General features: G+C 43.4%; 1 protein-coding gene across 3 annotated transcripts in view; it reads left to right on the top strand.

Annotated features, from left to right (window-relative positions):
• Positions 1 to 27,084, top strand: part of nfatc1 (nuclear factor of activated T cells 1) — a 75,271-nt gene that overhangs the window by 14,988 nt on the left and 33,199 nt on the right. For all 3 annotated transcript variants that reach the window (XM_035379176.1, XM_035379157.1, XM_035379166.1), the window contains exons 4-8: positions 6,924 to 7,126; positions 10,846 to 11,018; positions 12,102 to 12,242; positions 22,387 to 22,442; positions 26,362 to 26,494. In XM_035379176.1, the coding sequence (XP_035235067.1) occupies positions 6,924 to 7,126; positions 10,846 to 11,018; positions 12,102 to 12,242; positions 22,387 to 22,442; positions 26,362 to 26,494 (706 nt within the window). The remainder of the gene's footprint in view (positions 1 to 6,923; positions 7,127 to 10,845; positions 11,019 to 12,101; positions 12,243 to 22,386; positions 22,443 to 26,361; positions 26,495 to 27,084) is intronic.

The raw sequence follows: 27,084 nt of genomic DNA, 5'->3' as shown, positions 1-27,084 counted from the left end.
TTCAGAAGCACCCTGCGCACGAGCTGCTGGACAGCGTCATTTGACCTGTGATTTTCACCCACGTGGCTACCAATTGCTCCCAAGATGCAACTTCTTCCAACCAAAACAGGTTCATTAGACTGGAGAAACTGTAGATACTCCATTTTCAGGTAATTATCCTGCAAGACACACCCTATCAGCCATTAATTGTGAGACATTCAATCTTCTACCGCAGAGAGGGAAACTTAATGCTCCTGCTTTGATTTTGGTTTGGAATAATAATATAAAAAATTCTGAAATAAAATTTAGATAATGGGTGTCATGATTTGTCAGAACTCTGAAATATAAGGCTGTGCATTTAACAGGTTTATAATGTATTATTATACGAAAAGAGTTGGGGTGGTGAACAGTACAGCACATCATAAAAAGTACAAGAAGGCGAAACAGCTGTTTATGATTAAGTAATTGATTGGACAACTGACAAGTAGAGCATTTCTTTGAGATTTAATAAATGCATTTTGACAAGTGTTAGGAAACAGCGGTAGGTCTGTCCATAGGTGGTAGTTAGAGATGGAAATGGATAGGGCATCAGCAGTGGCAAAGGCTGTCTTTTTGGGGAAGTGTGTGATGTCTACACAATGGCAGATACATTACATATCCTGACCCACACTGAGCACCAAATTTATTTTTGCAGCAATTTAAATATTTTGTACTGATTGCACAAGTAGCCAGAGCAAACGTGTCTGGTATGAATTTAACTTCATGCTTCCATCAAAGACAGCCTCTGCCCATGTGGCAGGTGCTCAAAGTTTCGTCCAGAATTTTTCTTGGTAGATTTGCAATCATAGCTGATATTTCTCTTGATATTTACCCTGTTGAGCGTAAACAGATGAGGTCAGCCCTAATCCCCATGGTGCATCTGGAGAAATACTGAAACATGGAGAGTAGGTCTGATGGAGTCAGGAACAGTCCTAAGCAGAGACATATGTTAAACAATTTTGGTGACGACCCTAGAGGAGGTGGGTAGTTTCTAGGCTATCAGCCGGGCCGACCGTCACTGAGGTTTGTGCCCTCTCATTAATCACTTCCTCTCGTGGATGAGGTCATTGGTGCTGCAGTAGCCCGCTGCACCGCAGCACTTGTGAATGGCTGAAATCACCCCCTCAGTTCTCCCCACAACCAGTGCAGAAAGATCATATGCGTCACTGTTAGTTAAGACATCTAAGATAGAAAATTCCAGCAGTCCAAATATAGTACCACAGTGAAAGCAGCACTTAATACAATGTTTGTCATTTTAATTAGCTTTTTATTTAGACTTTTAAGAAAGGTCTTGGTGTGCACTATTAAAGTCACCAGGCCAGTGAAAGTGGGTACCAACACATTTGTTTAATTTCTGCTCTCCCTTAAGTAACAGGTATGATACGTAATAATGATAATGACTGCTGTGGAACGGAGAGTAAAACGTAAATTACTGAGGTTGCCACCTGGATAAACTCATAGCTGGAGAACTCTTGGGACCTTGAAGAAGCTCCTGACCTCAAAGTAACTCACTGATGACTAGCATGTGTGACTAAGGACAGCCAGGAGAGCTACTGGCCTCTAAGAGACTGGAGGGAAATGTTAAAACGAGAGGGAGCCAAATGTCCAAGCAACCACCATATCTTAAGAGCTTTACTTTCTGCTTTCACTGGATCAAATTCAAATTTTATATAACAAAGGCCTGCATTCAGCTGAGCCACAATGGGCTTTGTCAAGAAGACTAAGTAGGGTGTAAAGAGTAGGCATAAAATAGAAAGGTTACTGGCTTGACTGTAGAAATATAAGGTCCCATATTTTAGAAATCAGAGTTTACCTAGTTTTGGAATTCATTGTGTAGTGTGACATGATACTTACTATATGTGCTGGTAAAATATTAGCTTGCTTCTACTTCACATCTTTTATTGTTGTATAAAAAAAAAATTACCTGGCTAAACGATCAGTTCAATACCGGCCCCAATTTGGGCTCCTGTAAAAACAGCCCATCATTTTATTTTATGTTATTTGCATAAACCACACCCTTGGCGAGCCTCTTCTTAAAATGAGATAACGCCCACCATTTTATGATTTACCATCCACGACCACAGAGTATAATAACGAAGGAGCAAGCAAGCGAGATTTCAAACATAACCAACAAGACATGCCATGTTAAATGTGGTGTTTTACATTTTTTTTTATCTTTCCAGCAACAATCAGCTATAATCAGCTACAACAGTTAGAGCTTGGAAAATAAGTGCTGTACAGCTCTCTAGCTAGGCAGCTAGATATGTGATAGGTAACCAGTATTTTATGATTAGATGGAAAATGCTTGCAATTCAGACAGTTCACTGCCTCCTGGTTGAGGTCCGACTGTGGCTCAAACATATACAGCGTACTGGTCGATTTACGGAAGTCATGTTCGTTTGTTCCCTTTTCCAGAGTGGGAGTGTGGGCAGGAGATGGGAGGAGCACTAGTGTCATTCACAGTCAGTTAACCAATCAATGCAGGTGGATTTATATTTTTAATAAATGTACTGCACAATTTTTTCCCTTAAAAAACCTTATCAACATGTTTGGTATACCTTGTTGACTAATATAAAATTGTAAAAAGTAGCATACTTTAATAGGGGACCTTTAAAAGTTGGAAGTATAAGATTATATTTGGATGGCCTTTATTATCAGTTACAGTAGATTACTTCTTCAAAACCCACAAAAAAAAAAAAAAAAAAAAACAATTTAAAATTTGATCTGCGTACATCTCTGTATGCAAGGCAGTGGTCTTGGTTCAATCCACATTTTGCTTAGTTTTTATTACAATTGCATTCAAATTGTATTTTCTTTCAATGTAAACACAATTTTTTTCCCCATTCATTTTAGAAATCACTGAATTAACTGTATTTGTGGAAAAAGACAAAAAAAAACATTTGTTTTAATTTAATGTTTTAAAGTTAAAGTTTAAAAATTTTGGTTTAATCTAGCCTTTTGTCTGAGAAGGATCTCCATTATTTAAGATGTCATTGTATGAGTTTCAGCAAAATATTGCAGATTTGACGAAATGTACAGTGCAAAAAAAAGTATTTTCTGTTCTGATCTGTTTTACATTTGCTGCTCCAGGGTTAACTCTTGATTTCCCAGCTGTGTCTAAGTTGTCCACCATGCTCTCTTTCTCTGCGCTGCACAGTTATGCCTTTGTAAGTTCTGCCAAGGAACTGCTATACGTAGGTCTCAGAGGGAAACACGGCATAACTTTATTGTCATATAAACGAAAGGAAAATAATGATCCACAGGCATTTAAATAGGACAAAACAATTGTACAAACTGCATCTTTAATGCATCTTTAACCAAATCATTACAGTTATATTGAGTGGAAGCCTTTATCTGATATATTTCTCCATCCCCCCATGGTGAAGAATTATCCAACTTTTCCTAGCTAAGTCTTGGCTTTGCTTGGTCTGAAAGTGATTAGGCATTTGAAAGATTTGCATGCTTTCCGGGAGGCTGAAGAGATCGGGCATAGGCCCTCGTGTGTCAGGCCGCACCTGGGGAGAGCCAAGATTTTATAGCGAGTCGACAGGCGCACACGGCAGCCAATTTGCGCTCTCGCTAATTAAATCACCCGACTCCCTTTACAGTTACAGAACAGGCTCATTATCGGATTGACTCAAAGATTAAATGGATTTAATTAAGATTTTTTTTTTTTTTCTTGGACCTCTGAAGCGATTTTTCACATCCCTGCCATGCTAACTCATACAGTGAAGCCTTCATCAGTTGGTGGGGTATTATTATTTTTACAGCATGACAACATCTTTAAATGCCATGGAATTTGATTATGCCACATCTACATCATCTATACCCTCAACCCCACACGCACAAACACACACACACAGTCTGTCACACACACACACCTCCACCACCACCAAACCCCCTTACTATGGTAATTAAAAGTTCATCCATCAGATTATATCATAGGTTACATGTGGTCTACTTCTGATATATGACTCGGTCTGTTAAATGAAGACTGAACCTTTATTTTGAGAGATTTGCCATTCTTATGTGCAATTTGAATTGAGATAGATAGAACTTAGAACGTACACATAGATATGCATATAAATGTAATGGAGAACAATTTGCACAGCATTCAGAAGACTGTTCCTTCACAGTCCATACAATCTCGCACGTGGACGGGAGACCCACATGTTTCCATCCCAGACCACGGCAGAGTTTGCTTTGAGTGTTTAATGTTCCAAATGCGTACCCCGTTTTATTAATGTTGCTGGATTGGAGCAGCCTTCCCCTGGCCCACACACATCTGAACAAATGCAGCCGGGGAGGGTAATGGGTTAGAACAAACCAGAAGCTCTCCTTTCTGATTTGGGAACACCATGGCCAGGATTCTTTCCCAGAAGACCTCCCTCCAGCATCTACCACCGTGCTGGTGACGGGGCAGTTCTGCTACCAGGAATGTTGTTGTTCTGCCAAATTATTCCACCATTTTCCCCATCTCCTACTGAATTCAAACCTCAGTGTGATCTCTTTCGGTGTAAGTAATTTCCAAAGTCTGGCTGAAATTTGAGGTTGGAGCAGCACATCCTGTGATTCAATGGCCAAATCCTTCAGGATTAACTATCTGGCTACCAGCAGAGGAGGTGTTATTTCAAAATAAATGGCTAGAGACTTAACTAGACTAAAAATCTTTTCATTATCTTAAATGGTTATTATCTTTGATGGGGAGGACACTGTTAATACAAAACCAGTGGAAAAGCTGTGATGGAACACAGGAGATTGGCAACTAAGATGTGTCTTAGTCTTCGTCTTGTGTTTTTATTGTCATAGGGAACATTTTTATATTCAACAACAGGTTCTGGAACTTTCCAGAAGAAATTGTGACCACAAAATGAAGAAGGAATATTATTCAGTCTTGAGATGTGGACAAGTGTCAATATGGAACATAGAATTGAAACTGAGAGAAAGGAACTTTTCAGTCTTAGTTAGTCTTCCCTCTTTCCTTTGTTTATCGAAAGGCTGCGTTCTAACCAAAAACAAAACAAAACTAACAAAAAAAAAATTCCACATTTATAGGTTACAGTGCTGCAGACCTATTACAAACTGGCTTAGAGCAACCAACCACACATTTAATTAAGGTCCATAAAAATGACCCACAGATCCTTTCCACATGTAAAGGATCTGTGGGTATGTGATATGTGACAGCCACAGTTCCAAAAGAGGTCCCTCTGTCCTCCTTTCCCATAGGACATGTTTAATGCTGCTGTCTGGCTCTTAGATGCACCAAACCTAGATGGAGCCAACAGGGTCCTTTTAGAAGGAGAAAGCAGCACGGCATCAAAGACACTAGAATTGTACAGTTACAGTATGAGTAGAGCTGTAGTACTTATACATGACACCCTACAATTCACCATCTGTATGTAGAAGTTTTTCTTTTTCAAATAATAGTGATTAATAAAATGGATGGCAAAAGTATTTCAGTAAAGCACAGTAGTACACCATGAGACAGCAGTGCTATCTGTCTAACAAACCTGTACAAGTGTGCTTTCCTCCTGTTTTTATATGAGTATGAGATCACCGTGTGGCAGACAGTGCAAAGAAAATATGCAAAAAAAGCAAAGCCAATTATATAAATGTTAACTTAATTTTAAGTTAGAGAAGTTAATTAAAAATGTAGAACAAGTTCAAATGTGGCTAGATTTAATGGATGCCTGAGTCAGTTTAAGTGACACACAGTAGGGGACTAGCATGGAATAACTGCAATAGTAATAGATTAAACAGACAAATTGCTTTACAAATCGCTATGATTAATGAATATGCTGAGTGTACAACCACAAAATGTAACTGCGGCTGTTTGAGTAAGCCCACATTCTATGGTATTTTATGCTGATTATTACAGTGTTCTCATCTCTCTTGTTTTATTGGGGAGCGGTAGCGTCTAATGGCTGCCAGTGAAAGGAAGCAGTACCTGTTTGAAGTGGCAGCTCTGATACAGTAGCCCTTTCATCTCTCTACGATGCTTGTCTTGGCCTCCAGCCCGTTGTTCATAAAGCATAATGAAAATCATAATGCACGTCGATTTCCATGTGGAGAAGGCGGACCGCACGACAGGAAGGCTGAGGCGCCACCGTTTGCAAGTTTTCAGTGCGAGTGGCTTTTTAATGAGCATTAACACAGGGGCATGATTAAACGTACTGTTTTGGCATGTAAAAATGTGAGTGCTGCAGTACTTGTGATATGCATATGTTGTTCTTGTTTTTTTTCTCTTTCATCACAAAGTCTAAAGCAGTAAAAGACAAATAATTATTTTTCTGAGTTGGATTATATTAGTTCTGTAAAATACACATTTAACCATGATACTTCATACTTCAGTTACATAAAAAATGTCATTGTTTTTCTTGGTAAATTAACAGTATCAACTTACAATTCTGCTCAATGGGTCTTATGTTCCTTATTTATTAACACATCTACGGGCCTTCTGGTTTTCTTTTTTGTTTGAAAAAGGGTCCCTTCTCATTGAGTCACTGGGAGATTAACCCCAGGTTCCCCATGGGGATTTTTCTTTTTTATAAGGTTGAATGAATAAATGTAATGAACAGTGAAATACAGACGGTATGTGACTACAAACTGCCTCGGGCACGACTGCAAACTACAAACCTCAAAGAGATCAAAAATATAAAGAGAGGATGCTGAGAGGGATGGATGAAATGCCTCCTCCCAGCATCCCAAAACAGAAACAAAGCAACGTTGCAATTTTTTAAAGAGAAACTCATTAAAATGGGACTGTCAGTAGCTGTCAAGTTTTTTTTTAGCCTGTCTTTATTTTGCAAATGAGGGCCTATTAGTGAAGGCTGTAATGGGGTGGGGTGGAGGCAGCGGGGTTGTCTGCCCGGGGGCTTAGCTGGATCCCTCTGTTCTGTCGCCAGCTGTATGGCTACATGGAGAGCGAGCCCCTCACCCTGCAGCTGTTCATCGGGACCGCAGACGACCGCCTGCTGCGACCGCACGCCTTCTACCAGGTCCACCGCATCACCGGCAAGACCGTTTCCACAGCCAGCCATGAGGTCATGCAGTCCAACACCAAGGTGCTGGAGATCCCTTTGCTGCCAGAGAACAATATGCGGGCCATGTGAGTCTGTCCGTCCGCATGTCTGTCTGTCTGTCCTGTTTAGCTGTGCTGGGTCTTTCTGTGACTACATGGCTGACCCTTATCCAAACCAGTCTCTAGATTCTGTCTTTTCTTTCTCTTTCTCTCTATTGGTGTTTCTCCTCTTTTGCTTTTTGGTCATGCCTTCACTCTCCCTCTCTATCACACATAGAGTTTTTTTCCCCTCTCAACAAATTTATCTAGATTATTTTCCAAGATATACATATTCAATTTTCAATTTACTCTATAGCAAACATTTGCATTGCCACAGAGTATGCAACAAAGCAGGAAAATTCAGTCTTCCTTTTTTCCTTGTCTGTTTGCTTCAGTACTCTCTCTACTGCGTGTCGATGATATGAGGGAGATGTGGCCATGTCCTCCCCTCCCTGGTCGACGCCCCCCATGTGATTCACAGAAATAGCGAGGGGGAGCTGGCCGTTTGAGAGGTTTCTCACTGGTGTTTATTATGGCGAACATGAAAGAGGAAGGTTCATTTGCTTTGTGGGTAGAATGTGTCAGCTTCAATGATGGAAGAAGCTTGTGGGTGCCAAACAATCCCTACTGACTCATGCCACAGACTGAATGTACAGTGATTCTTTCACCGAGCTGGACTGCGGTAGCATCATGGAAGCCAACTGCCATTGTAACATAACAATTGGAATAAAACTGTAAGCTGGAATACAGGTTAATTTAGAACTCCTGAAAACGGCATGCCCCTCCATTACTGTCGTAGAGGACCTGTCCTCAAGCCTGGTGCAGGCTCTTCTGCAAATACGTATTTCAAATAAACTAGGCTCACGGTACGGACCCCATAATAGTCACTGTTTTAAGACCTGTCTTTAAATGAGAGAACCAGCACAAATTTGAGTTATGTATCTAATCTTGCCCACGTGTGTCCTCTACACTGTTACCTACTACTAACCAATGGGACAGTCAGAGGCAAGCTTTGCCATCTCAATGACAAGCTGTTCACTTCAGTTTCTTCGCCTGGGGCGCCATAGTTCTCCCCTGTGCATGGAACTTGCCAGGGAATGTCACATTTCTGAGCCCAGACACTCAGGTTCTGAGATACCCAGGCCTTGCTCCCAGGAGGCCCGTTGCCAGACGATCACATTCGTCAGGAACTCAGGGCTGCAGGCCACTGGCCAGGAGTTCACCTAAATCAGCCAATCACCTGCTCAGCAGCGGACTGGGCCTCAGCAGTGTCTGGAAGGGCTTGCGGGTGTAATTCTTCAAACCGGAGTTATGCAACCGCGTCACCTCAGCGAGGAGTTTTCTCAGTTCAGTCATGAGACAGCCTCGCTCTCGCCTCGGCGAAGAATGTTGGCAGAGAAGAGGGCTTCCCTGAAATTAGATTTTTCAAATTGATTTATTTTTATTCTAGAATGCAATGAAGGTTTTTATGACCTGGCCACCGGGAAATTTTCACACATGGGATCGATCGAAATATATCAGATGGAGCATAAACATTACAAATAATATAACGCTACTAAAATGTCTCAGGAAGATCGACCCTGTTTTGTGATATTTAGCGTTGCACAGAGGGACTGCTTTGGATTGGAAAGGCCCATTTCGGCATCATAATCTAAGGATGGAATTTATTTAAGATTTATTAAAATGTTCCTCTGTTGTGATATTTCATGGTCAGAAACAGGGTTCACTCCAACGAAAATAGAATCAGTTTTTTTTTTAAGAAAAGCAAGTGACAGTTGTGTTTGTAAATGGCAATAAATGAGCTTCTGTCGGGCTTCTGCACAGCAGTTGCCTTCTGTACGAAAAAGTTTTGTACAAAACTCGACTAACTGTAGCCAATTAACAAAAGCGCGTGCTTGACATTTGTCTTTTCAAGCGCAGTCAAACGATATTAGCCGTTGGAAGCAACCGCGTCACAGGGGTTAAATCTTTACTTCTGAACAACGGAATCAAAGAAGAGATGCAGAAGTGGACTTTTTTTTTTTTGCTCTCCAGGGCTTTGACAGGAAAGTGTAGGCCGGCGGACGCGGAAAGGTCGCACCGGGTACTGCGCCGCTGATTGAGTCTTTCCATGGGTCGTGAAAAGGCATCTTGATAGCTTCAGCCATCACTTTGTTCTCATTCCAGCGCGGCGGGCCCCGCGTGGGAGGGGGACAGTTCAGGTTATCTCGGCTCATTGTTTTCGGCCCGTATTGCATCACCAGATGCCCGCTCGCCAAAGGATTTATGAAGCCGTTAGCATGTGTTCCCATGCGGGCATGCATGAGTCAGACACAAGTGTATTAAAAAATGAAGGCAAACCTTGGGCACAGACACAATATATGGAACTGTAATGTTTCATTTTATATAAAGAACATCGTTTTTCATATAATATAATTAACTATACTGTATATTGAATAAATATGCTTCTTTTTGCTTTCAATTTGCTGAACAGTGAATCCATTATACGCAGTGAAATTCATCCGTTAATGTCCTCAAGGACATTATTGTTTGAATTGATTCAAACAGCCTTCAGACAGTACTCTGTCGAGTACACACATCTGATTCCATGAAGAGTGCATTGCAAAAAAATTACTTCATGCAAGACTACTAAGCAGCTTGTAGTAGGTATTATTTTTTTTATTCAGTCACATTTTAGGCACTGAATTCTGGAAAATATTAATATATAAAATTTGACATTTATCATGTTCCAGGAATTTAACCCCAAAGTTAGAATGTAAAATTAAAAAATGCTAAACCATCTCCAATTCGTATTCCTTTTTTTTTTTTTTTAATCAGCCAGTGTACTTTTATTTAATTTCATGAAAGCCCAGGCTGAGAAGTGAAGCATTTTTCCACTGAGCAGTTATTCAAAGGAAAATCCCCTGACAAAAAAAAAGATAAAATGAAAAAAACTCCAATGCTAAATGTGGCAATGGTTAGTGAAGTTGAAACCATAAATGTTTTGAAAAGGCTAACAGCACTAAACTGAGAGGAGGATAGGACAATGAAGATGTTAATAAAGAGCATGATGAATGGTCGAAGTGGGTGTAAAATGCACGGCAAGAGCCAACGGACTTCTTGAGCTGGAAAGATTCACCGAGAGTCCAACGTGAAGAGGTCTTGCTGGATGCTCCTTGGTGGACCATTAAAACTCTGACATTAAGTAATTCATTTCCAAAACAGCACTCTTTGAAAGGTTTGGATTGGATGTGAGGGACAGTGTGGCCGATTCATGTTTCCACAGAAAACTCACAGTGCCGTCGCTTTGAGGTCCAAGGAGGCCCTAGACAGATGCTGCTTTTCGTTGGCGACTGTCACGTTGAAACTCCACAGCAGCGAAGGGCCCCGGCACTCTCTGATTGGGCTGACCCCACTGTACCCTGTGAAATTATTCCAGGGTTCGAGTGGAAATTTAGGGTAGACATTCAATGGAAGTGTTTTTTTTCAGTGCCTTAAGTGAGCTCCTCCTGTTGTTCCATTGGGTAACAGAGCCCTGTTTGACTGCCCAATCACAATCCCTTGTGCCCCACTCCTGATCTCACCTCACTTTCTCACTGCAAATGAAAATCGATGCCTCCGTTCACGTATCTGGATAAATAAAGGTTAAATAAAATTAAGTTCAAATAAAATGGACAGTTGGGAGGTGGGTACAGGGGGGAGTTCATTCACCTTGGGGAAGAGGGTCACACCTCTTTTAGGTAGGCTTCGCCTTGCAGTTCATTTGTACTCTCCTTCCCCTTTGGCAGAATCGACTGCGCGGGGATCCTGAAACTGCGCAACTCCGACATCGAGCTGCGGAAGGGCGAGACGGACATCGGCCGCAAGAACACCCGAGTGAGGATGGTCTTCCGCGTTCACATCAACCAGCCCAACGGTCGGACCGTGTCACTGCAGGCAGCGTCCAATCCCATCGAGTGCTGTGAGTACCCTTTGTCTGTCCACTGCCGCTCTGGTTGTGGAGCCACGCAAACTGTTATCAGCTTAGTTATTGCATGACTTAGTTATTGCACTCTGGAAAACCCCATGTCCAGATGTTTTTTTTTTTTGTTGTTTTTCTCAGTGTACTTTAGAAGAAACATTTGGTAATCATTCTGAATAGAAATTCATTTAGAAGCCTAATGTCGACAACTGTGCACCTTATCTCCACCATTGCAGGGGCTTTGGTAAGAAATCAGAAATCATTTAGAGCAATATTACTGACTGCCAAAGGTTATTTAAAGGTGCAGAGGCTCTGAATGCTTTGAAGACCTAATACGTACCAAGACGTTGAGCAGCTTAAAGCACTTTCCAATGTTATGGCCTTCATTAATGTTTCTAATGTTTCCCATAAATTTACTATGATGCTATTACTGTATCTAGTGGGAGCTCACTGTTGATGACATAAAAATAAATGGATTATGTCATTACAATTTAAGTATCCCTGGCTGTGAATGCGATCACAATGACCAAGCACAATTAAGACAATAAGTGAGAGGTTGAGAGTTAAAAATGAACTCGGCCATCTAGCTACCATGGTCTTCATCATGCAAATATGAATTCATTTTCAAACCATTGCAGTAAATTCATGCTAATATATTTGTGCAATTTTTTAAAATGAAAACATGTTTATTGCACCTTAAACAATTACTAAACAAATGATACCTTATAAGAATACTTCAATTTTATAAGCGTGTGTGTGTGTGTGTGTGTGTCTGTAAAACCTGCTTAACTGTGTGAACAGGCCTCAACTTATGTTTGTCAGCGGGAAGTTATTGTAAAAAAAAGTTTCATGTATTTGTTGATCTCATGAGAGTTATTGTTTTCAAGAGGTGCTAAATAAAACAGTTTTCTGCTGACATATTCACTTCCCTCTGAAAAACAGTGGAAAGGAATATCCGAGTTAAAAAATAAGACGGGGGCAGGATCCCTGGGTTGGAAGATGTGGGCTGGAGGTTCGGGAGTAGATGGGGAGAGGGTTAAGGGGTGTGCGTGACTGAGGAGCTCTTTGCTCTTCCTCTGGCAGCCCAGCGATCAGCCCAGGAGCTGCCACTGGTGGAGAAGCAGAGCGTGGACAGCTGCCCGGCCACAGGGGGCAAGACCATGGTCCTGAGCGGGCACAACTTCCTGCCCGACTCCAAGGTGGTGTTTGTGGAGAAGGCCCAAGGTAAGCCCTCCTGCTCCGCAGTGTATAACCCCCCCCCCCCCCCCTCTCTATTTAGCTGCGTGATCCACGCTCAAAGCCAAAGTCTGTCTCTCTTTTTCTCGATTTCTTTTTTCTCTCTCTTTCCCGCTTTCTCTCTCTCTCTTTTTCTCCCCACCGTCAAAATATTCCGGGTCCTGCCAGCAAACCACATGTGGTGCGCATTAAAGCACTATATTTTTAACTGAACGTATTTACATTTGCAAGAAGTTTCCATTGCCTGTTCACTGACGCTCGCCACAAGTCGAGGAATGAATCACTAGCAGGGCATGTGCACTTTCTCCGCCGCTCTCTGGAACATTTGTTTCCTTCGTCCTGGATGGGACGGGGCGGGGAGAGAAGAGGGCGGCCCGCTCCAAGATGTTGATGTTACTGGGTTTACAAACACCAATTTCCGCCATTCGTTTTTAGAAAATGAAAGCGTGGCACGGGGCCAGTGCCGAGGAGCGTAAACACACGTGATTGAGGGCCTTTTCAGTCGGCAGAGGGGGGGGATGCGGGGGTGGGTGGAGCAGGAGGGAAGCAATAAATCTTTCCACCTGTGAGTAGAGACTTTCTGGAAGAGCCTGGATGCTAGTCTTAGCGCCACAGAACGACTGAGACATTTGTAAACACAGCACACCAGAGGGCATGATGGCTGGAGCTCTGTGCCCAATGTTTGCGTGGCCCATAGTCCTTCATATCCTTCCCTTCAGTGTGTGTTTACTTCTTTCGCCCATATCTGAACAGCAGCAGATCACACTGTCCAGTCTTCAGTCAAAATTTATCCTTAATGTTGGCTTGGATTTAAGAAAAAGCTGTCCTTAACTTTTATTCACAGTTATTTGCAGGTGTGAATTTTTCCTGCTCAATTTAATTTGGTGAATTTTAGGGATCACTGACCTTGCCAACCTGTTTGTGAAGAAAGGAAGTTACACTTTAAATTCAAGTAAAATTCAATGTCAGATTTAAATTAGTTACACTTTAAATTCAAGTAAAATACAATGTCAGATTTGAGTCAAAGTTTAAATAAATCAAAAAACTGCCTTTCTCTCACTTTAAAGAAATCCTGCTTGCCTTTAAAGGACAGAATTTCCATGTGCGGCTTATTACATCAACACTTGAATGTCTGATATAGCATTCAGTCTTAGCCCAGAAAGAAAAAGTCGCTCAGATGCCTTTCCACTTCCAGTATCCCTGCTGGCAGACAGGACACTGTGTTCCCGTGGGTCTAAACAGACTGGCTCTAGGACCCAGGGCGCTTACCGGATGAGCCTTTGGCTGTGTGGGCTCTTGTTTGTGAAGAGGGTTTCCCTGCGCCTGGTACCGGCCTTGGATTCCACTGTGAGCCTGCCATGGAAACATCCCTCAGCCAACACCCTCCCTCCCCCACTGCACACACACACACACACACACACACACACATACGTATGCGCGCACACACACATACGCACACACACTCCCCTCCCTCTTCCTCGAAACACAAGAGTAGTGTGACATCCTGACGGATGGGTCCTCAACCTTCGAGAGCTCCTAAGAGCCTGCAATTGACTCCTTAATGTGCCGAGAGTCTCTCTGTGTTAACCTGGTCCTCGTGAGGGGAATCCTCACGAGGAAACTCTTGCAAGCCCCTGCCCCCACCACAGACACATGCACGCACACACACTCACACAGACACACATAGTCTCTCTCTCTCCCTCCCTCCCTCCCTCTCCCTCTCTCCTCCTGCCAGCTTCCTAGCCTGCTAAACAGATTAGAGTGGTGTGGAGCACTGAGCTTCTGGGAGTGCACACTGTTGCCTGCTATTGACATTTCAGAGGGTTGTTTGCGTTCTCCGCGTCCTGAGAGATTCCGGAAAGTGCATAAAGTAAAGGATTTCTTTATTCAAGCCCTGTCTGTCTCCATTAGCCGCCTTTCGCAAAAAGCTGTCGAGACCTGTCGCCTCCTGGTTCCTCCGCTTATCGACAGGAAAGCTTAATGCAGAGCTCCCCTTTAAAGTGGTACCCAGGACTGTTCACCCTGGAAGGGATATTCATGCTTAACTTTGTTTTTATCATGTAACTCGTAAGTTAAAATGAGGCCTTGAACTGAGTATTTTCAGGCAATGAGTATTTTAAAAATGTAGGAAAATGGCATGGCTACAGTAGCTGGATGGTTGATCCACACAGCAAGTTAATGATCCTTAAAAGGACCAAGTACATCCACCAACTTTCCTTAGTTTTTTCCTTAGTTACATGCAGTAGTGAGCAAGCCCTTTATTATCCTGTGAAAATAAATTTTATTACAGTACACACAAGGTATGGATTAATTCAGTATTGTACTTTCCAGGTTGGCCCTTGTATCATAAGCATTGAAAATCTTCCAACAAAGACCAGCATGTTTCAAAAAATGTTTTCCCTCCCTCTGATGAGACGAATCTTCTTCTTAAAAAAATTTCCGTTTCCGAAAGCAACAAGTTTTCTGTGCTATGTCAGTGGTAGGAAAAAATAACAACAATAAATTGGTCATAATATAATGTTTTATATCATAAACCAGAAATTATATTACTTTGGAAAGTTCGTGAATAAGCCCAGTAAATCTTAGTATTCTGCATAATATCTGGCTAATTATGGCCTGCTATATCACTGGCATATGTTACTACTACCATGATCAAAGTTTAGGGGTTCTGTTCATTTTCCAGAATGTATTCCAATAAACACCTCTCTGAAATGCTGGGATTTTAAGTGGCAACAGACGAGTCTGCATTCCATTTTGATATGCGGAAGCTATATCGTAGGCTTTTTTACCAAGAGAAGGAATTACAGCGTGCCGTTTAATTGTGCAACAGGTAGGTAGATGGTATTCGTGGACAGCCTTGTCATCTGAAGAATGCCCATTCAAGGCTCTTGCCAGCAAGCAGTACTCACGGTTGCCACAGTCCTTAAAGGGAAAATACTTTTTCCCGTCATTTGTTCCTGGAGATTTTATTGAAGCTAATTTATTAGGATGTGTTGTGGCCATTTTAGAGAGCAGACACTGGACAGCCTCAACAGCTGTTCGACTCATTCAAATGGAAAACCGGATACAGACAAAAATTGGTGGAAAAAGCATATAGATTGGCAAAAGGAAAATCACGATCATTTGGGAGTTTTTATGATCGGACAGAACAGAGCTTGGGGCTGCCCCAGAGAATTTGAAGTTACAATCGAACAGGTCTGGTTCAATGGAAGCATGATCAGAAGCAGTAATTTCCTGAATAATAATCGGAATTTTACTTATCATTTGTCCTTAACTTTCAATTGCAAATAAATTAAATTGGTTTTTTTGGGGGTTTTTTTGCATTTTGGCATGTAAAACCATCATCGGAATTGTCAAAAAAATAAAATAAAACTTTAAATTAGTTTGTAAGTCAACATTAAGGAAAATTATTGAATAAATTCAGGCCAAATTGCAGCCACTCTCCTGTAATTTTGAAAACCAGAAGAGCCTGTGCTTCTTCCGAGGTGTTCCTGTTAAACATACTGCAGATTGAAGGTTTGCTGTGGCCCAGTAAAGGGTTAAATTCTGTGTTTGCCTGTACGTGTGTGTGTTTGTGTGGGCGTGCGTGTGTGTGTGTGTGTGTGTGAAGAGCTTGCCTGAGGGCCTGTTTGTGTGTTAAGTAGGAAGGCTTTCAGTGACTCATCCTGGAGGGAATCCCATCAGAGGGGCAGAATCACATTGTCTTTGCAGCTTTTCTCATGTGTCCCATTGATAAAAACACAGTTCTTACAATTCTGATTGACATGGCAGGCTTGTCTTTCCACGGTTACCAGCTACTGACATGTATTGTTGCCTTGCATAGTATTAACAGGTTCATTTGTTTGCAGAGATATGTGATGCAATACAAAAGTGTGTGATGCAAAAGCTAGGTCATTTTTAGCAAAAAGTACAAGGAACAAAACTTTGTTAATTGGTGTAAAAACTTTTGTAATTGTCTCAGTCAAAGCAATGTGTGTGCGCCATCATTCTCCCTTTCCATTTGAAGAATTTTACAAGAAAGGTACAGTTATTGTGATTATAGCTTCAGAGCACATATTTTCTGGAGACATCAGTGTTAGGAAAACCTATGTACAGTCTGAAGAGAGGATACAAGCCTCAAACCAGCTGCCAGTCGAGGGAACTTAATGAGAAAAATTGCAGCGAATAGCAAAAAATGATGTTAACCAAGAAATTAAACAAAACAAAACAAAAATGGACCAAGAATAGAGCCTTGCTGCACTCCGTTTTATGGATAAACATTCCAAGAGTTGATGAGGCAACAAAACACAAGATGAGTTCCTCAAGCGTTTGCGTGCATTTGGACAGTAGAAAAAACAGATGAGAAAGTGATGGAAGGCATTAAATTGTTGAGAAAGAATCACAGAAGGAGGGAGGAAAACAAAATGGAAGAAGAGCAGTCTTCTCTGCCAAGTTGAGAATAGCGATGGATCACTTAAGTTGGTAAATCAGAGTTCACTGTAAGTGCCAGGTGTTAACTGAACTCTGGGTTCCCTTGCAGAAGCACCTAACACTTACAGTGAACTCTGATTTACCAACTGAAGTCATCACTATTCTCAACTTGGCAGAGAAGACGGCTCTTCTTCCATTTTGGAATAATCATAAACTTTTTAAAAAGAGATTTAAAGCAGCTCAAGTATAACACTACTGTTGCCTTTACTTCAGGCATTGCAAAACCCTCATTTGTATCTTATTTCTGGCATTCATGTTGTATTTAATTTAAAAGAAAAAATAAATCCAAACCAAAGAATGTAGGTGCCACCTACCTTAATCTGCTTGCCAAGCCATTTTTATGCTTTATGACTCATGACAGAGCAGTTTGTACAAACCCTCAGTGTTGAACCTAGCCGTGGCTGATAGACAATAGTGCTTTGTTCCACTCAAACAAGCCTCACCTTGCCTTTCTGACCTGCAGAAGAAAAGCACATCATTGTTGAACGTTATATTTTATGGGGAAATATTGCCATAGGGGAGACCTTTGCCCCGATTCCAGATTTTTAATGTCGTTTTTGTCTTTCCCCGCGCTTGCTGGCTTTTGTCTCAGGAAGGTATGTGAGGCACAGCCTTTGTTGCTTTTGCGGGGGCTCCCACCCCTGTTTTGGCACCGCGGCGGACGGCATACCGGCGCACCTCGCCGAGCGTGTGCGCTCTCCGGCGTGCCCAGGCCTCTTGCGGGGGCGGCGTGTGGGGAGGGAGTGGCGGGGAAGCCTTCTCACTGACTCAGACCGGAGGGAATTCCCTCATGAGTCGGATTGCTTTTACATCTGGTCCGGCTGGACCGCTGCCTGGACTGCGGGAGCGCCACGGAGCCTGTATCCATGGCGATCGGCAAACCGCCCCTGCCACAGTGGCACGTACGCGGTCACCGTTCCTCCAGAACCCCGCCGCCCTGCCCCCCCCCCCTCGCGGCTGAATGGCGGGACCTCCCTCAGGACGTCCGACGTCCACGGGTCCCCCCATTAAACGAGGGAGACAAAAGCAGGTGTTGCGCAGGAGCGCCCTGCAGAAACCCAGACACGGGAGATTGTTCTTGGCCCTGGGCTGCGTCTGCCACGGTTTCCAAGTTCAATGCTGAAAGATTACCATCAAGAGGGCTTGCCAGGTGGATGTCAGATTCACACATTAATAGGTAAATAAATAAATAAGCTGCGAGGGGGACGAAAAAAATTCCCCTCGGGTTGAAAAGGAAAAAAAAAAAATCCTGGATTGTTCTGCTGGTGCTTCTGTAATTAGCATGTGAATCGGATTTTCCATTCCCAGACCGCAAAAGTAAGATTCCTTGGGCGGCTTTACGGGTTTATTGTCTCTACCTGTCTTGCTTTATAATAGGGGTTTTCTCCTTTCACACCTTGGCCTCTGGGGCATTTCCATCGAAGCCAGAAAACAAAAAAATCCACATTAGAAAACAGTGGAAAAAACGGGGGGACGCGAGTCTGCTTCCGCGTGCAGAGCGCTCTGACAGAAACAGGAGCAGCCGAACGGGAAGATTTAGTTGTCTTTTTTGGAGTTCTTTTAGATTGTAATCTAAGAAGCACACATATTTCAAGGAAAGCCTATGTGGTTACACAAGAGCCGGAGCGCAAACAAGTGGTTTTGGCCTGAAATTCTGGAGAAAAACCATAATATAGGGATCACTGAATCTAGAAAAAAATAGGCTAACATCCACTTTAAGAAACAGCTTTATTTTGGAATGTATGGAGTAAGCAGTATATGAAAATTGATGTTCTCTCTGCTTGGGCATTGGAGAGTGGACGCGGTTAGGCGAGGGGTGGACTGTTTAGAAGTCTAAAGCTGAGATTCATTTGACTGAGCTTCTCTGGTACATATGAGGTTGGCTGAAAACAGGCCATACTCACTTCTGTTATAGGCAAGTGCATATACAGTAATATGCGCGCAAAGCACACCCATCCAGCACCACAAACAGACCTCTCCCAACCATATTTATGTCTTCACTGTGTGTATACACAAAGTGAGTGCTCTCCCGATGTTCACTGAGGCCTTATTATGTCTCTCTACCAATTAGAAGCGGAGGCAGCTGGCCAACTTCCTCTTCCTCCCCATACATCAAATTGCAGAATTGATTACATTTCATCAGAACAGGCCATTAAACGGCTCGCCCCTACCTCATTCTCAGCTACTCCATGTTATGTCTGTAACAGCAATTAACGGGAGGACGGCGCAGAAGAGATATTGCTACTCCGGCTAAAGGAACATGGGTGGCAGCCAAGGCAAATGGGCGGGAGGGGAGGCCGGGTTGAGGCTGGGGCGGGGCCCGCCGGCAGAGTTGCCGAGGGTTTCGGAATTAGAGCCGAACTGCAGATGTTGCAGAGAGCCAACGGAACGTTCTGCGGTTATCGGTCCTCTGGCGCGCGCCGGGAGGAGGAGGTATGCCACACATGTGGCGCGTTCCCAGTTCATCTGGAAGGAGGAGAAAGAAAGAAAGAAAGAGAAAAAGAAGGAAGGGAAGAAAAAAAATATTTGTTTCAATGTGGGTTTTATTATGGCTTTTTTTTTCGCAAAGCGATTCGAGTACGGGAGCCCAACAAATTGCAGCATTTTCGTTTCTGCTTCTGAATTTCTACAAATCTAGAAAAGAGAGGAGGAAAGGGGGTTGAGAGAGAGGGAGAGAGAAGGGAAAGGCAGAGAGAAGGAGAGAGGCAGAGAGAGAGGGCAAGAAGGAGAGAGTGAGGGAGGGAAAGAAAGAGAGAGGGAGTGAGACGGAGAGAGAGGACACTAAGGAGAGAGAGAGAGAGAAAGCAAGACACAGAGAGAGAGTGTAAAAAAGCCTCAGAAAAACATGTTTACTTCTGAAGGGCTGACGTCGAGGTGTAAGGTTTCCCCTCTTGGACTCATTCCCAGAGCGTAGGCGGCGAAATCCCCCCCTGGTTCTCCAGACGTAATAAGAAGAATCATCTGCCACTCCATCTCTAGCACATGGTTGCTCAGGCCCTGCGTCGCTGCCTTTCCCAGCACATACACACCCCCCCACACCCCCCCCCCCCTCCTTCCTGGCTGCTCTTATCATCAGTGAGGAGTCCTGTGTCCCCACGCACACCAGACCTCTCTCTCTCTCTCTCCTCTCTTTTCTCCCCTACCAAAAAAAAATCTCCCTCATTTAATCTGTTGACCATCTGCTTTTTTTCTCTCGTTTTCATAACGTTTACAGGTTTTGGAAATAGATACCTGGTGGTTTCCACTCCCCGACAGGAGACTCCGCCTCCCACCCACACTCACTTTTTTTCGGTTGCAATCAAAGTGCAAGCAAAGTGAAATCTGGGAGATAGATGTATATTATATGTATATTAGAGATATTCATGTTCCTAGTGCAACATGGCTGAATCATTTTCATATAAATTTGGCTTTACGAATCTGTTGCTTTTAAGAGGAAATGTTCATTTCAATATGAAATGTTGATGGACTGGTTCAGTTATCATCTTATATGTAATATATGCAATTATTGGTCCTTAAACAGTTACCAGTTTATTAATTGGAAATAATCCAATAGAATTGATTGGTAACGATTTTAAGGCCCTTTGTGTGCCTTGAAAAAAGCTTTTGTGCTTATTTTGGTTTTTAGAGGTTTATTTAGAGTATTTTGAAGTTTATCACGGTACCTCATGTCTTTGGCATTTTAATGACACTGCTGTCAATGAACTAACAGTATTTTTAGGTTGAATGTCGACAAAGTTCCCAGTGGACGAAGTGAATCGACACCGATATTTTAACCTCCCTCAGCAGTTATCACTTGATCTTTTTGCCATTTTTCAATTGCGCCAACAGCCGACAGCTATTTATGACCATGAAATATTAGAGCCCTGCTTCCAGATTCATGTTTAGAGGGCTCAGTCCTGCCTACAGATTGTATATTCTCAGGTTATATTGTACCTGCCTGCTTACTCTGGTCTTTTCTGCATTTCTGCATAAAGGCAACTGACAAGTAAATAAACAGTTGTGATAATAATGCTGACCCTTGCCTTTTGGTGTTGCAGAGGCGTGTGGCAGTAACAGCACTCTTGCTTCTATATTCAGGCTTAGGAAGGTACTGTGGTCTTGCGTTCCCCGCCGCAATCTGTCTGTGGAAGGGTCAGCAGCGCTGCAGACACAAAGACACATCTGTACGGTGTCATTTCTATTTCAGACAGTGCTAATGAGTCATCGCCGTCACAGAAAAAAGGGCAGTGGTTTCTTAATGATTGTATAAACAGAGCTAAAAATGTCTGTACACCAAAGTGTGGCATGAAATCACAAAAGGACTTTAATATATGCGGCGTGGATTTCCCACAGCTGGAGAAACTGTTTTTATTGGTCGATGGGAAAGCATTTGCGCTGCAACAAGTTGAAGTTGAAAAACGGGGGTGGGGAAAATGAAATGAATGTCTTTTAAAGGATGGGGGTTAAAAAAAAGTGTCTGGCTTTTAATGAGGACGACAAAAGGCAGTTGGGTTATTGAAAAAGGCAGCACATGCAGGGGGAGAGCACGCAAGATGTCACTTGCCAGTTATGCGTCGGCTGTCTTTATTAGAGAAGCCCTTTTACTGTGCCCTGTTTATGAGTCCCCGGCCTTCCCACGACGTCGGGAACGGCGGAAGATATAAAGCCTCTCTCTTTCTTTCTCCCTGTCTCTCCCCCTCTCTTTCTCTCTCTCTCTCCCCTTTCTCTCTCTGTCTTCTCTCAGACCGAGAGCTACTGCCTCAAAATCCTGAGGCCTGGCTTGCTCCTTAGCGCTGCGTCGGGTTTCCCTTGCCCCCAAGTGGGTCAGATTGCGGCAGGAAATGAGCTCAGCGTAGCACCCCCCCCCTTCCCCTATCCCCCCCTCCGAGAGCTCCCGGGGACGACGCGCCGTACGCCGTCGTGCTGGGGTTCGGATAACACCCCACCCCACCTCACCCCCCCGCGCTCCGGGCCTGGCCAGGCCGTCCAGACATTATGAAACAGCTCCGGCAGCCTAAGTAGGCACAGACGCAGCTGCCGCGGCTCAGAGGCTCGTTTACCAATCATTATCCGGGAGGCCAGACTTAACCTCACCGCGCCGAAGGGGCCAGCGCTCGCCGTGGCGACGCTGCGCAGAGTGTGAACCGGAGATGCCCGTCGTCACAGGCCTGGCTTTGTGGCACTGACTTTCCTCAGCTGTTTGCTTCTGTAATTACTCTGTGTATGCTGCGCTCTGAATAAATAAAACTATTTCCCTCCTTATTTGTAATAGAGCAGCTATATAATAAATAACATTTATCCCCCATTTCTCGTCTCGTTTGGCAACCGTACTTCTTAATTTTGGTATTCGGTCAACTTGCCTCAAACTGTGTTTGTGATGAAAAAACACAAGTCCTACATTAAATCTTTAGCCAAATGGTGATTGAATCCAGGCCATAGTCCACTAGAGACACATGCTGGGCTCAAACCTGCATGTGCGGATTACAGAACCCAGTATGTAGTCATGTGACCATTGTGACTGCCTATACCAACTCAGCCACTCGAGAGTCTGCATTTAATTTGGATTATTGTGCTCATGATTACTGAATTATTGCGACCCTTTGCCGAATGAATTGCAGATTTTTTTCGGTCTTATTGCTGCAGATTGTGATTTACTCTTTCTTTAATCTCTCCTTTCTTGTAGATGGTCACCACCTATGGGAGACTGAGGCCAAAGTTGACAAGGACTCCTTCAAGTCTGTAAGTCTGCCTTACGGCAAAGCCCCACGCCCTTTGTGGCAACTATAAACCAGTTTCATCATGTTGATGAAAAACTGCCATTCGCGTGTTAATTAAGACAGCTGAATTAGGGCAGCTGACTAACACTGTGGTTTACCAATTGTAGACTTTTGAAATGGATATTACAAAGGAGCATCTCATTTCTGAAGTGCAGTAAACAGATTTTATTGGGTTGGGAGGGGGTTGAAACAAACAAGCAGAGTTCATAGTAAAGGAGATTCTTCATACACAAATGTTTGTTGTTAATGCATGACTGAAATGCTATTAAGAGACAAGTGTGGTCTAAAATAGTAAATATTCAAAGCAGCTATCTTGCCTGTAAAATTTAGAATAATATAGAGACAGAGTGGACAGAAGTTACCACAAATCCCTTAACAGTATTCCAGAAATGAGGTGAAAAATGACTAGACTGCTGTTGTAAAGGGAAGATGGGATTTAGAAGGGAAGCAATGTCCTAATGTGATTTTTTTGGTGTAAAGCTGTGTGTTGAGGACAGACACTCTTGGAGCATCTCTTTGCTTTTTAAAAAATGGGTCAGTAGCTCAGCTCCCTGGGAAGGTGGGGGTGAGTGTGAAGTTCACCTGCTAGCCAAGCCAGTGGGGTAAACAATTCACAAGACTTGCTCAGCCAGTGAACTCTGGGAGTAAATCCGATTTTTGATGCCTCATCTCCCCCACCGCCATCTCTGGGTCTCCCTCCCTCCCGCTCTCTCAGTCTATCGGGACAGAGACCTATTGGCTCTCTTGTAGAACCCCCCCCCCCCCCCCCCCCCCAGCTCCATTTGGACATGTCTTCCATTAAATTCAGTTCGGCTGCGATAAAAACAGTCTGAGGCAGTCTGAGGGCTTTCTTCACTGCGCAGTGTGCTGGAGCCGGCCCACTGTAAACACCGCCTGCACGTTGCCTGATGTAACCTTTGCTAGCCAATTATTCCAAGTTTTCTACTAAATATCAGGGGCCGCACTTGGAGCTCTCAGATTTGAACAGAATCTGCTTTTATCTGCGGTAATTTCCCCTTTTCGTTCTTGATGAAAGCTCTGCACTCAGATGGGGCCCGGCACAGTCAGAGTATTAGTTCGCCTGTGAGCCAAGCAGGTCATGAATGCATAAATAGAACCCAGAGCCGTTAAAGAAAAAGTTCACATTAGAATTTTCATTTAATGTGCATATCATCAATGTCATGTACTAGCAAGTCAAAAAAGTTTTATTATATCTGTAGTTTTTGCACATATTATACGTTTTTTTGTTTATTCAGATCTATGCAGTGTGAATGTCTCATTACTCAACAAACAATAACATTATTCTGTGTTGGTCTAAAGCATGTTATGTTGGTTAATGGAAGTAAGAAACAGTTTTTTATTCCTGAGAATTCCGATTTTTTGTGTGTTTTGCATGATGCTGATATCCAGTTGTTAGTTGAATGTGCTGTTAATTAAATTGCCTTTACATGGCTGACTTGCAATAAAAACTAAAAAAACATTTGGTACATTTGACCAAGCACTCTTTCTGTGGTTCATGTCCTCATAGAGCAATGTACACTCAACCAAACACTCTCCCTGTGATGTATGTCCTCATAGAGCTACATACACTCAACCAAACACTCTCCCTGTGATGTATGTCCTCATATACCTACACACACTCAACCAAACACTCTCCCTGTGATGTATGTCCTCATAGAGCTACATACACTCAACCAAACACTCTCCCTGTGATGTATGTCCTCATATACCTACACACACTCAACCAAACACTCTCCCTGTGATTTATATCCTCACAGAGCTACGTACACTCAACCAAACACTCTCCCTGTGATTTATGTCCTCACAGCTACGTACACTCAACCAAACACTCTCTGTGATTTATGTCCTCACAGCTACGTACACTCAACCAAACACTCTCCCTGTGATTTATGTCCTCACAGCTACGTACACTCGACCAAACACTCTCTGTGATTTATGTCCTCACAGAGATACGTACACTCAACCAAACACTCTCCCTGTGATGTATGTCCTCATAGAGTTACATACACTCAACCAAACACTCTCTGTGATTTATGTCCTCACAGAGCTACGTGCACTCAGTCAAACGTTCTCTCTGTGGTTCGTGTCCTCACAGAGATACGTGCACTCAGTCAAACGTTCTCACTGTGGTGTGTCTTAAACACTGCGTTCTTTTTCGAAACTCATTTTAACCTTTTTTTTTTTTACAAGAGAAAATGATCTACTGTGCTGTGTGCAAAGGGATAGTCACGCATTTAATCTCTCCTCGAAAAAAGGCATAAACTGGTTTTTATTTCAACAGAAATGAATAGTGTCAGTGCATGTGTTCCTGAGGCCTGTTCTCGCTTTGCGCGTAATTGAAAAAACCCTCATTGTCTATGACTAGCGCGAGCCAGAGAAGTCTGCTTTTAATATGCCAGTTTTTTATTGTAACGGTCTGGCCCTCTGGATTGGATGAAGCGCAAACCGGTGCCCTTTCACACTCGCCACAAAGTCACCTCGATTTCCACCTCTCCCTGGGGCCCTATTGCAACGATGGGAGGGTGGATGGGGCTGGTTTTGGGGGTTTTCCTGATATACGTCTCCCCAAGTCTTTAGCACCCTTAGCACCCATAGTAAACAGAAGTTGCTGCTGAGCCCTTAGTTTATTTCAGATATTTGGCTCATAAAATAAATTCTATTTGTAAAAACGATGTGATGCAAACAGTGAGCTAATCACACGGAGAGACAAATTAAAAATGGTAAAAAAAACTATATTCAAGCTGCACTGGTTTGGAAGGAAAGCTGATATCCCCGATCACCAGGACCCCAAATTTGCTTGCTTCAAATGGTTGGCTCGCTTGAGTCACGTTCGTCTTTGTTGTTGTTGAGGTTGTTGCATTTGTTATGTCAGGTGATGCACCTTGTTGCATCACTGGGGTTAAATGCAGAATGTGCTGGAAAGACTAATTGGCCTTTAGGGCTGGGTGAAAGGGTTCAGCCCAGATGTTGGGATAATGTGGGGGGCAACAGCACATACCGTATGATGTGTTCGTGCCAAGTTTTTTTTAAAGATTCTCGCAAATCTTTCATGGCCGGCACGGTGTGTTTTCACTGCTTTGTGGTTGTTTCATGTTCTGAAGGAGCCCTGGGCAGTAAGCGAAGCCCAGGTTTGATGGCAGCTGAGAGAACAGCCTGGCGATAAGCTGCTTCCTCTACGACCTCCATCTTTTCTCCAGACAGCTTTGCTTGAGATGTCATGACATCACGCGTGCTGCGAGAACTCTCCTGGAGCTTTGTTCCCCGAGCTTGGGCCCATTAATGCAGTCAAAAGTTCACGTCTGTCCAGGACTGACTCAGAAGCGGCGGGGTAGACAGCAGGGGCGACAGGGGGAGGGGGGCTCAGTATATGAAGTCGGGGGCCGACTATCGTAGGAACAGTTCAGGACCGAGCTTTAGACCGCTCAGACGGGAGCGCGTGCTCAACCCAACCCTCCCGCTCAGCCCACCCAGGCGGAAGCCCCACACAGCAAGTGCACTGTGTGTCTCAGGCCACTTGCATTTTTTAATCCATTACCAGAATATTCCATAATATTCCGACAGTGTAAATGAATATATGGCCGAATGAAAGTGTACAGGTACTGTATGATCATGGTGTATTAATTGATCTGCATGTGATAAACTTAATATACATCACTGTGTGCAATAAAAATATAGAAATCCCCAGGGAAGGTTTGCAGTTTGAACATACCAAACGTGGGCCATGTCGATTAATATTGAGAGGGTTGGTACTGTACGTGCAAACAAGCACTTTTTCTGGGTTTCATCATAACATAGAATCTTGCATTTTTACGCATTGCAGAGGGGCTTCTGCTGAATGTGTGTGTGTCTCCATGCTACAGACTACTCTGTTGGTTGACATCCCTCCATATCGGAACCAGAGGATATCCAACCCTGTTCAGGTGAACTTCTATGTCTGCAACGGCAAGAGGAAGAGGAGCCAGTACCAGCGCTTCACGTACCTGTCCCCAAATGGTGAGTCTTTCTCTCCCTCTTCTCATCCTTTCATCTCTAAACCTCTTTCTCCTTTTTTCTTACCCAGCACCAATGGTGCATTTATAGAGTGCTCCTATTGTCTCTTCAATCCTTTGTCATCCATTCACCTAACTTTCTGCCCAATTGACGAACCCACCCTGCTGATGTTTATCTCTTCAATCACAATTGCTTGAACCAGACCACTTCCTCCACTCATCCACTTCATTTGGTCTTAATTTTGAGGCTTCAAGGCACAGAGCAACAGCACACTCCTCAGAATCATAGGTCAGCAGGCATTACCCTGGCTTGGGTTTTTTTTTTCCGGTATTCTGTAGCTGAAGTGCGGCCATCGGGCTTGTTTGGTCATGTTTCTGAGTCCTCCGTCGGGGAAGGGAGCAGAATGCCGCAGTTTCATCATCGTATGATGAAAGGGTAATCTGTTGCATCAGCGACCCGAGAAAATTTTCCAAACATTTACTGTACATGTGGCTGTCTGCGTCTCCCAGCCCTCTTAAAACAAGCAGCCACTGTTATTTGGTGTGGATAGCCGTGCTTTGATTTGATGGGGTTGTTTGAAAAGGAGAAGCCTC

Source organism: Anguilla anguilla, chromosome 1 (genome assembly GCF_013347855.1).
Source record: "Anguilla anguilla isolate fAngAng1 chromosome 1, fAngAng1.pri, whole genome shotgun sequence".
NCBI lineage: Eukaryota > Metazoa > Chordata > Actinopteri > Anguilliformes > Anguillidae > Anguilla > Anguilla anguilla.
Note: the sequence above shows the minus strand (reverse complement) of the source record. Positions and strands in the feature narration are given on the sequence as shown.